The sequence below is a fragment of the Limulus polyphemus genome, unplaced genomic scaffold (genome assembly GCF_000517525.1).
Source record: "Limulus polyphemus unplaced genomic scaffold, Limulus_polyphemus-2.1.2 Scaffold493, whole genome shotgun sequence".
In the NCBI taxonomy this organism is placed as follows: Eukaryota; Metazoa; Arthropoda; class Merostomata; order Xiphosura; family Limulidae; genus Limulus; species Limulus polyphemus.
The window spans coordinates 527,942-539,850 of record NW_013666103.1 but is presented as its reverse complement, the minus strand read 5'-3'; the positions used below and the strand labels follow the sequence as shown (position 1 = coordinate 539,850).

General features: G+C 34.6%; 2 protein-coding genes across 2 annotated transcripts in view; both read left to right on the top strand.

Annotated features, from left to right (window-relative positions):
* LOC106458623 (techylectin-5B-like) overlaps positions 1–7,953 on the top strand; it is a 14,741-nt gene extending 6,788 nt beyond the window's left edge. Inside the window, exons 3-5 of the mRNA XM_013918146.2 lie at positions 220–325; positions 4,464–4,628; positions 7,610–7,953. Of these exons, the coding sequence (XP_013773600.1) occupies positions 220–325; positions 4,464–4,628; positions 7,610–7,866 (528 nt within the window). The 3' untranslated portion in view covers positions 7,867–7,953. The remainder of the gene's footprint in view (positions 1–219; positions 326–4,463; positions 4,629–7,609) is intronic.
* Positions 7,954–10,097: 2,144 nt separating this feature from the next.
* Positions 10,098–11,909, top strand: part of LOC106458620 (transport and Golgi organization protein 11-like) — a 17,323-nt gene continuing 15,511 nt past the window's right edge. The window contains exon 1 of the mRNA XM_022384893.1: positions 10,098–10,225. The gene's annotated coding sequence lies outside the window, so the exon portion shown is untranslated. The remainder of the gene's footprint in view (positions 10,226–11,909) is intronic.

Genomic DNA, 11,909 nt, shown 5'->3' with positions numbered 1-11,909 from the left:
AGAGCACAGATAGCCCTTGTGTAGCTTTGTGCATAATTAAAAAAACAAATACTATAGTTTCCAAATAGATGTTGCACTTATTTCAGTTTTTCATGAATGTTTTTCTTTACTTTGTGCATTCTGTGCAATTATAAAATACATTAAAAAAATCACCAAAGACGCTATTTAATTGTCGTTGTTGTTTTTCAGTTTTTAATTATTCTACATATCCGTGCCTAGGTGATACAGAGGAGAGGTGATTATGGAAACGATCCTCTTCTGTTCTACAAGCCTTGGAACGATTACAAGCAAGGTTTCGGAAATATTTCTGAAGAGTTCTGGCTTGGTAAACTAACCTTTTTTTAATGTTATAGTAGTTTGTTGTATTTGGATGCCTACCTTGAAATCGATTTTGTGACGTCTTAAATCTTAAAAATGCAATTTTTCAAGAACCTAAAGAGCCCCCTATAATAATTTTTATTTATAATGTATTTTATTTAGTATTCCAAACTACCGATTTTTTTTTTCTTGTATTGAACAGTGCTTGTTTCATTTCAACAAATAACCAGGAAAATCAGGACGGTAGTAGTTTTGGGAGTGCTGGTCCAGTAAGATTAATAAAATCCTTATTTCCTCTTCAATCCTCGTCCATTCTATAAATCACGTTTTGTATTTTCTTAAATTCGTTTCCTTACGAACTTCCTACTGTCCTATTCAGTCCTTTGACCTGTCTTTTTATATAGATAGATAGATGGATGGAACACTGTGTTTTCAAGATGTTAAGACATCTTAATAATTGTTATTAGACTTGTATGTTCTGCCCTCCTACAGGAAAGCAAGTTTTTGTTGAAAATCGATTGATACGTTTAACATTTGTTATCTTAACAGGTTTTACATCAAAATACGTTATTTTCCTTTAGGGCTTAGAAGATGACAAGATAATAAGTCAATTAAGTTGTCATTCCAGAAATTTATCTGATGAAAGTTAAACTTATCTTGAGACTTTTTTTTTCTTAGAAAACAAGTCGCATAGTTGAGGGTAAAAAACTTAAAGTTGCTGACCCCATCTAAGAGTTTATTATACAGTTGTTGTTCTTTTCGTTTTTTTCAGTTGAGGCCCCAGTTAAGTAGTATTTGATTGTAATCAATACCAAGACACGTGATTGAGGTAAAAGGCCTGAGTTAAACGTCAAGAGAAAGGGGAAAAAAAGATTACGTTTGCTATTCTCGACTGGGTTAAAAACTGATTTAGAATTAATTTTAGGAGCGTTTTCAGTCGTTAGAAACAAGTTCAACAGAAAAACAGGAGTTGCAATGTCTCAGATACAAGACAAAAAAATCTGTACAATTTTTATTGGACTTGGTATAATGTTTTAAAGATATTTATACAACGGTGAGAAGAATTTTACCTGTTGTGTCAATATCCTGAATTCGTCGGGAGAAGAGTTGAAGGCGAGAACCTTTTTATTTGTGTAAACAAAAATACACCAAAAAACTTTAATGTCATTTTATTTTAAGCTTGGGGATTTTACTCATTTACAGATACCCAAGAACCATCCTTTTGATACAGTTGTTAGTACAGTGTTATCAAAGTTATACAGTCAGTAATGTAGAGCGATTTTCTAAGATGCAGGTTTAAAATTGTAATAGTCCCCGGTGGGACAACGGTAAGCCTAGTTACTTTACAACACCAAAATCCGGGGTTCGATTCCTCGCGGTGGACACAGCAGATAGCCCAACGTGGCTTTGCTCTAACGTAAATAAACAAACAAATAATGTTATATGATACAGATAGGTTAAGAATATCCACGCCTTTTTCTTGGTTAGTTTACATACATTAGTTGTGAAATGAAAATGTCACAAAAGATCTGTTTGTGCCACAAAAAAAAATCAAACTATTATGTGAGTGTGTAACATCGTGAAAAGTAAAAATATTCATAGCTATAAATCTGGTCGTGTTACATTATTTACTACGATTCCCTTGTGTTCTGTAACGAAACCCCCCTCTCCCCATGAAAAAAAAAGGGGAATAAAACTTTACTTTTTACCACTGGGAGTGAAACTTGGGTTTATTTTTTGGAGAAAAATGTGTCGAAAAACAAGCATAAGATATGAATGAAGTTGGAGAAAACATAGCTTGAAAAATGTTTTGGCTATAACAAATTTTCAGATAGTTTCTTCTCAATACATGTTATGCTATTATTTAGCTTTCGCGTATTTGTTGACAAAAATCAAGCCAGTCGTCACTGTACAGAAGGATGCTAGTTATTTATTCAGCCCAGTGGCACAGCGGTATGTCTGCGGACTTATCACGCTAGAAACCAGGATTCGATACCCGTGGTGGGCAGAGCACAGATAGCCCATTGTGTAGCTTTGTGCTTAACTACAAACAAACAAACAAAACTTTGGAAACAAATAAATTATTGTAATTCTGTGGTTTCATTCATAAAGATTTCTAAGCGCAGAGAAAAGGTCGATATTTCAACCAGAGCAAAGCGTTTTTTTTTTCTTTTTTAAAACTTCAGTACTGGGTTTACTTAACTGTGTAATAATTCTATCTAAAGATAAGTCCTTAGGCCAAGCAATAAAAGCTTATATATCATTATCATATCGTTTTAATCTAAATGTCTCTTCCTTATCCTTAAAGAGGTACATGAAATCTAACATTTTCCTTCTCGAAAAAATTAACTGAACTTAGAGTTTAAGAGGAGTTACAATTATACAGCATTTTAACATCTTTTGAAGAGGTTAGAACTTTTCACTGAAAAAAATATATATCCAACTTAGGAAGTTGAGAACGTTTCAAGTCATCAAATTCAGCTATTACTTAATGCTTGACTCTCCATCTCAAAAAAAAAAAACATTACGTGGCAAAACTCAGTTGGCAGAGAATCAAAATTCACATCAAGTTACATCTGGTTTAAGATACGCTTTTCAGTTAATATAGCTAACCTTCGTGCAAAGTTTTGAGCTATTTATCATGTAGAAAAATTGACAGAGAGCACTAGTGCTGGAAATTGAAAGCTTATTCTTTACCAGGGTAATTGTAATACAATTATAAAGCTTTAACTTAACTGGACCTCGTAGGCTTTGTTTTGGAGAATTAGTGAAACTAGGGTTACTAGAAATGTCTGTCTTGGTTCCTTGTTAGCCGACAATTATCGGTGCCAACTGTCTTGTTGCTCCAATAACTCAGATTCAGATAATGAATAGTAGAACCATGGCAACAGTTGTAAAAATCCTTAAAGAACATTTCGGAATTACTCATATTCCATCAGCAAATCTATGATAATAACAAACGGAACAACCTTTAGTATAATTAATAACATAAAAATGCAATGAAAAGTGTTAGGAAATTATAAGACATTCATTTTTTTTTAAAAAGAGTTATTTGAATAAAGCAAGGGAAAACGAGTTTGAGTTTCTATTGAAGCTTGGATTTTCATTCATAATATGTAGACTTTCTTTTATCAACAGTTCGTGATCATTACATCCATAAGTTAGAATTGAAAAGCTTTCCAGGGAAACGGTGTGTGATGACGTTTCGTTTTGAAATTATATAGAAGAGTTAGGTGGAGTTTGAAGCTTAATTCCAGTTCTGTTAGAAACCCCCATGTGTTCGAAGTTGATTTACTCAAAACTAGGAGTAAACAGTCCTAATCTCTGTTAAACCACTATTAAGTGTTTCTTGAATCGAGCAGAGCCATCGCTGAAATCGGGATTTTACGTCACTTGGAACATGAAGTAACAAGACCTGTAGGTTGTTCCTGCATGAAACTTATTGTAACACAACAGTTACTTTTTATGGTGTTAAACTAGGATCATAGCAAGCCCTAGGCAGAATTGTGACCCGTACGAACTTTGTATACGGTGCCCTTGATCCTGTAAAATTAACAAGCTGCTAACTGTAATATCGATTTTGGCGGCCATTGGGATGGGCGCCCTGTGTGAGGGCATACGTCGCCTAGCGCCCCAGTGCCGGCCCTGACTGGAATAAGATATCTGCTAAATCTATATGAATATAATAGTACTGTTGTATGTTCATGTAATTACTTCGCAGGGTTTAAATGGATCTTTACCAAAATTGGTATGGAGGTTCATTAGGTCCATTCGGGGGTAAACACAAATTTTCAGTTTTGAATTTTGCGTTTTGCGGTTTTTATGGGCGTTTTTGCGCTTTTTTTACCACTACTTTGTCCCCTCTAGATGGATCTAGATACATGCACATTTACGGGTTCTCGGTTGTTTGTAGTTTTTATGGGCGTTTTTTTTTTACAATTACATATAAGGGAAGCAACTTTTCATGTCCTAAAATAACCTTTCATTAATCATTAATTTAAATAACTTCCGTCCAGAGGACGTGTACTCCAGCTAGTTCGAAATATAATTGATTTGATCATTGATCCTGTAGAGTGTTTAGATTGAAAATGTTTACGTCAAGTCAAATAGTTGATAAAATGAAATTTTATCGAATATTTTTTTAGGAAACGACAACATTTTCGCCCTAACAAACCAGGATTCCATGGAACTTGTTATCTACCTAGAGAATTTTGAAGGGGGGAAACGTTATGCTATGTATAGTAATTTTCTCGTTCGGAGTGAAAGAGAAATGTATCGAATGAGTTATGAGAACTACGAAGGAAATGCTGGTAAGATTGTCTTAATTTCTGTTGGTCATTTTTGTTGTTGTTGTTGTTTTTCTGAAACAAGAAGAGAGATTACAGCAGTTGTTGGATGAAAAAAGAAAAGAAACAAGAAGAGAGATTAGAGATTGAGTGTACACGTTGAAGGAGAATTTTGATAAACTGGTTATGTTTCTCATTGTTATTGTTGTTGTTTTCATCACAAGATGATATAAAGTCCAACTACTGACAGTAATTACTATAGTTACACTCATGTTCGTTATAAATGAAGTGCTGGGAAGATTTATTACATTATTGGAAGATAAAGTTAAGTTGAACTACGTCCAAAGATACTGTAGATACGCAGCATTGGTTGTTTAAAAGTTTTACACTTTATGTAGAGTTTAGTACCAATCTGCTTAAGTAAATTAACGTAAACAAGTAAGCCACGCTTTTGAAAGGAAATATTAGAACAAAGACTAGAAAACTAGTTTCGATACTTTCACGTGTGCTCTTAAGCCGTACACAGTCTTCTGGGAAAAAATGTGCCCTCTAGGTTGATACCTGGTTGTAAAATTCCCTTGAGGACACACGTGGTCAGGAAACAGTTCAAGTTGAAGTGTCCTTCAGAGCTGTTAGTGTATGATCGTCAGAGCTGTTAATGTATGATCTTCAGAGCTGTTAACGTACGACCTTCAGCACTGTTAACGTATGATCTTCAGAGCTGTTAACGTACGACCTTCAGCACTGTTAATGTATAATCTTCAGAGCTGTTAACGTACGATACGCTTTTAGTAACACAGCTTTCAACGTTTTTTCGTTTATATAATTTTGGCTGATTTCTATTCATAGGGTGAACTAGGCTCTTGTATGAAGAAGTACTATATTATTTATATTTCCGATTTTAATACCTTCATCCCGATGGCTCAGCTTTAAGTATGAAGATTTATAATGCTAAAAACCGGGTTTCGATAACCGTTGTGGGTACAGCATAGATAGCCCATTGTGTAGCTTTACGCTTAGCAACAAACAAACAAATATTTTTTTACGTCAATTTAGCTAATGTACACAGTATTGTGTATTTTACATTTCTGTTTGCGTATATTGTCACAAAACAAGAAATTTCGTGATCGTGTAATGGTACAGGTGCCCTAAAGTTTGTTTTCAATAACAATTTGTTTGATATTTTCAACCTTATGCTGATCATTGGCTAAACGACCAGGACAGAGACCCCTCAAGACACCAAAATATAGGATTGCTGACCAAAGTTAGAATACCCTCATAGCTGAAAACATGGAACATTTTCAGTGGCACATCGTGATTCGAACCTTGGACCTTTTAATATGCAGCCTAGCAAGCTAACTATAATGCCGCGTCCGATCCCGTAGTCATTTATGCTTGCTTGTAACTGGGATGGCGTTTCTCTGTGTCAGAACGCATAACCTTTAGATATAAATTTATAACATCTAGAAAAAAAATTAAGTCTACGACTTTTGTTTGAAGAAGAATAAGAATATTGAGAAAGTTTGGGTTGTTGATCGAAATGCGATTAGTTACTCGAAAATTATAAAAGTAATATCAGAAGCTAAATCAAACAGCTGAAACACCGTTTAGAAACAAATGCATTTTACAATTTATTTCAATGGATTTAATTTTGATTTTAACTGTTTTGTTTTTCATTTCTGGTGTTATTACCAAAATACCCACACGGTGGCTCTGTGGTTAATGCTAAAATTCGAGTAACATAGCACGGCAACTCATTGTGTAGCTTTATGCTTAACAACAAACAAATTATTACCAGAGTGATTTTACTTTACGTTGAAATCAGGTTTGCTGAAGGTTCCAAGAAATGTTTTCATTAAATTAACGAAACTAATTTTCTGAAAAAAAACAATATAAAAAACTTTAATTAATACATTTTTCAAGAAGTAAACATCATTTCATTCAGAATTTGCTCGCCAGTATATTAATCTATTGATGACGATTCAATTTCTCTTTTCCCTTATCTATATTGTAAGCTTCTAAAATCTTTTTTTTTGTCATTCTTTTGTTTTAATTATTGACTCATCCTTGGATATATTTTCTGTTCATTTTACTTTTGATTTTTTTTTACAGTTTGAACTTTAATGGGTACTATCATGTTTGATATACTCAAGAGTTAATGAAATCCATATTTTAAATTGTATTTTAATCTACAGTTGTAATCCTACATGCTTTACAATTATACTAATCGTGTCTAATTTAACGTATTTTTGTTGTTGTTGTTGTTGTTTAGTTTTATCATGATGAATATATATTTAAATATTTCTGTCTTCCCTTTTACCTGATTATCATAGGCATGGTTAACAGAACTAGAAGAAAACATTCTCAAAAACGTAATAAATTGCCCCCTATATTTCGATCTTAAAGTGGATGTGAAGTTTGTTTCGTTTTATTACAACTAAAATGTTTTTGGTAGTTCGGTATATAAATTGCAGATGGCGGGTCGGTCAGTTACAATGGGAGTACTAGGCACCTGTACAATTACGAGCCCAAATAGGCTATTTAGGTTGCACTATTTTCATTTAATTACACATTTATAATTAAAGATATACCTTTGTATAATATATTTTTTATTAAGTAGACGCTCTCGTGTTTTTCGATATTCATCATGATTAAAATATTTTCTTTAAATACATCATTACTCTAGAATATTTAATTAATATCAGATTTGAACGAAAATATTTCACTCGTAATATACAGACCCGATAGGCAACATAGACAACTGCCTATGGCACCAATTTCTTGGGGACGCCATTGTGGGTAGAGGTAATATCTGCGTAGGACGGCAGTTAGGCTACCGCCGTTTCCTATAATACAACCAAAATAGTGCATCATAACGAGAAAACTTGTGGCCTGATAATCCCATCATCACTGACCAAATCTATTCCTACAGATGAATTAGTTAGGACTTTTATTGTTAAACTTATGAGGTAATGATTTTCGTTTTCAAAAATTTGTGTTCATAGGTGACGCCATGGATGTTCACAACCACAAAAACTTTTCTACCTTTGACCATGATAATGATTTGAAGAATTCAGAACCGAGCTGTGCGGAAAAATATAAAGCAGGTTGGTGGTTTGCTGTGTGCCACAAGGCCAACCTAAATGGTCCCTATGAAAGAGGCCTTCACGAGCCGACTGGGAGAGGAGTCAACTGGGAACCCTGGATGGGTCTCCATTACTCGCTTAAAAGTGTAGAGATGAAAATTCGCCCTAAAAAGTAAAATAAATATAGTTAAATGCTTATTTACTATCCACATATTGTTTTATGATGTTTCGGTTTAAACTTCAGATTAAAATTAGTACTCCAACCTGATGTCTCTGTTATTCTTTCGAACAGTTATAATAGTATAAGATGTTAATAAACACTGAGAAAAAAGGAGTATCATGAAAACAGCATTTCAAAAACCAGGAGGGGAAATTAGAACTGGTTAGTCCACTATAAAAGAAAGGGATTTAGGTGTGTAGTTTGTGTTTCACGGTTATGGTACTTTTTGTTTTCTGTAACGACTGCTTTTCCATCAGTTAGCGCACCTGAAGAAGACCTACTCCAACAGAACGAAACGTTGTCTACAAGCATGTTTTAAAAAAGATGAACGAAATTCGCTATGAAACTTTCAAATAATTGCAACCCTTCATCTAAGCCTTCTTTTAAAATATATGTTCATTGTTTCTTCTTATAATGGGAATAAAGATAAATATTTTTTATAAAGTTATGCAACTAACAGCTGTACTTTTGAAGCGGTCCTCCGATGAGTAAGCGATAAGTTTGCGGAATTACAACGCTAAAATGTGAGGTTCGATTCCCCGCGGTGAAAAAAAAAAGGCAGATAGCTCAGTGTGTAGCTTTGCTGGAAAACAACAACAATAACTTTTGACTTGTTTTACTACGTTATCTGTAACTGTCTCTTAGGTTCAAACGTATACCTTTTGACTCATCTTGTAGTTATACAAACCAAATATATAATGGGAAAATATAGTGAAAATTAATGTAATATTTATAAAATCAGATTTGTAAAGCCAAACGTTGTACATCATAATTATTACTAGCTGTGGCAAAGCAGTCTATTAGTATATATTATCTATAAGTAAAAAGAAATGTCTTCCTTTTCATGACGTATTTTATAATCCATTTGAAAGAGCTTCTAAATCGATATCCTTGTTTAAGAAATAGTAAAAGTCTGGAATATGTAAATAGAAAAATGACACTATTGTTTGTTTGTTTGTTTGTTTTTGAATTTCGCGCAAAGCTACACGAGGGCTATCTGCGCTAGCCGTCCCTAATTTAGCAGTGTAAGACTAGAGGGAAGGCAGCTAGTCATCACCACCCAACGCCAACTCTTGGGCTACTCTTTTACCAACGAATAGTGGGATTGACCGTCACATTATAATGCCCCCACGGCTGAAAGGGCGAGCATGTTTGGTGGGACAGGGATTCGAACCCGCGACCCTCAGATTGCGAGGACACTATTGGAAACTGGAAGTCCTAAAATTAGGTTTGACTGTTGTAAATTGTCACTTGACACTGCTGTGTGATTTCAGATTGGTTTCTTCATTAATACAAAATACATATTTTAGAACATTATTTTGGAATGCAATATAAAATCACGATATAAGAAGCCAAAATAATAATTCTAACACAGAAAACCATCTCCAAATTTCTTTTTTTCCCGTTTTTATATCATGAAACTCTATTTATTCAAGGCTAACAAAACACTTTTTAATTACCTGTTTGTGTTAACTGTAAAAGAAAAAAAATACACCATAAAAAAATAATTGATTTTGGCTCTTACATTCTTCATATTTATCCGGAAATGTTCATGTCATCGCTTACATCATTCTCCAAAGTGACAGAAACGACCTTAAAGACGGAATTATACGAACTATTAATAATTTTTGGCATTCAAGTGTTTTACATCTTAAAGCTGTACAATTCTGGGCAGTGGTGTAGTGCTAAATACAGAAGTGAGGGAACGCGTTTTGAAAGTGTTACTATGATTAGTATTTATTACGTCACCAATACATAAAAACATATTTAAAAAATAGTAGCTGTAAATTGTAATTGAAATCTACATTTGAAAATGTTACAATAAAAAATTAATATTCTCTCAACTTGAACTTTTGAATTCCTGGATAACTTATTTAACAGAATTTATGATCTAGGCTGTTAATCAATCACGTGAAAAATCTCATGTTCATTAGCTTCACGGCCTTCTGATTCAAAACTGGAAACCAGGCGACTATGGATACAAATGGTTTCGGTGTTATCGTTCGGCATCTGACACACGAATAAGAGTGGCCAAGTCCAAGGAACTCAGTATAGACCAAGTTTTCGTTTTCGTAGTGATAAGGTTCGTGTTTCTAAAGCCTCTTTCGCATTCGGAAGAACTGCATGGAGTGACTTTTGAACACCCGATTAGAGGATTCAAATATGATGTAATATGGCGCACACAATTGTCTAGAAAGTCTCTGTATGCTGTGGTTGTTTTTGAAAATGGCAATCTGAGACGTTTACAAAGGGACTCTATTTCCCTTTCTCCAAAGCCTGGATTTATATCTGCTGGCCACTCATTGAATTCTAAGGTACGGAGCTCAGAAATTATGTTTCAAATGGAATTAGAAGTGCCTGACTATGACCCAGTTGGTTAATGAAAAGAAATTAGTGTGAATAACCGTTGTTTCATATTGTTTACGATACTGGTTAAAATTTGACCATGACTGATTGAATCAATCTTATTGTTCTCTGTCAGTGTCATTATTATAACTTCTTTTCCTTAATAGCTTGTTTGTTTTGAATTTCGCGCAAAGCTACACGAAGGCTTTCTGCGCTAGCCGTCCCTAATTTAGCAGTGTAAGACTAGAGGGAAGGCAGCTAGTCATCACCACCCACCGCCAACTCTTGGGCTACTCTTTTACCAACGAATAGTGTGATTGAACGCAACATTATAACGCCCCCACGGCTGAAAGGGCGAGCATGTTTGGTGTGACGGGGATTCGAACCCGCGACCCTCAGATTGCGAGTCGAGCGCCCTAACCACCTGGCCATGCCGGGCCCCTTAATGACATTCTCTGCTTTTAAGACCTTTTTAACCTTATGTTCCTTCATTGCTTCTAAAAACCGTATGCTGCAACGAATCCTAACTCGTCTGCCTAAACTATAGTAATATCCTTTTTCTGTAAAGTTTATAAAGTGCTTAACAAGAAGGCTAAGTTGGAAATATTAGCCAAAACGGACCGTGTTTATATTACTAGAAACTAAGCATTTATTGGTTACTGTGTAAGTATGGTTAAATAGGATGTTCATAAGTTCTTATACACTTTTACACCTATACCGCTAAATCCTTGGAGGTAACTAACATTCAAATATCTAACAAGTTTATTGGATTGGATCAGACTTTGTATACAGCCATATCGTAAATATTTTCTCTCACTTTTATATAGTACTTTACTCAATGCTTGTTGCAATTACTGTACTACAAACAAGCCGATAAACTATACACACCTGTGTTTTCGAAGCCGGGAAAAATCTAATGCCAAAAGTTGTGATTCATTGCTTTGTTTTCAAAATGTTTCTACTTCAGCCGCTAACAGTAAAATACATTTAGGGATTAAGTGTGAAAAGATTGGAAATAGAAATTCTCAGGAGATTTACCTTGGAAATTCGAGGTCCATACTCAAAAGTCCTGACAGTACTATTCATTTTGTTTCGTCGAATTCCTAAGTCAGTTGCTAACAATATAATAACTACAGAAAATAAATGTGAAAAAGTGAGAAGTATAAACTCTGACCATAAGTTGTTTGGAACTTTGTGATCAATAGTAACAGAACTACACATTTTATTTTTCATTTTGCAATATTTTTGTTCATTATACTTTGATAACTTTTCTACAACTGGATGAAAGTATTAGTGATTCTTTCTTCTAGAGATAGGCAAAACTTCACGAAGTTTGAGATTTGTAAGGTTTGTTAGAAATAATGAGGTAACGGCAAAAAAAAAAGTAAGGGAACGTCGTTTCCACACCACTGATTCTAGAAGGGTTTGTTTGTTTGTTTGTTTGTTTTTGAATTTCGCGCAAAGCTACACGAGGGCTATCTGCGCTAGCCGTCCCTAATTTAGCAGTGTAAGACTAGAGGGAAGGCAGCTAGTCATCACCACCCACCGCCAACTCTTGGGCTACTCTTTTACCAACGAATAGTGGGATTGACCGTCACATTATAATACCCCCCACGGCTGAAAGGGCGAGCATGTTTGGTGGGACAGGGATTA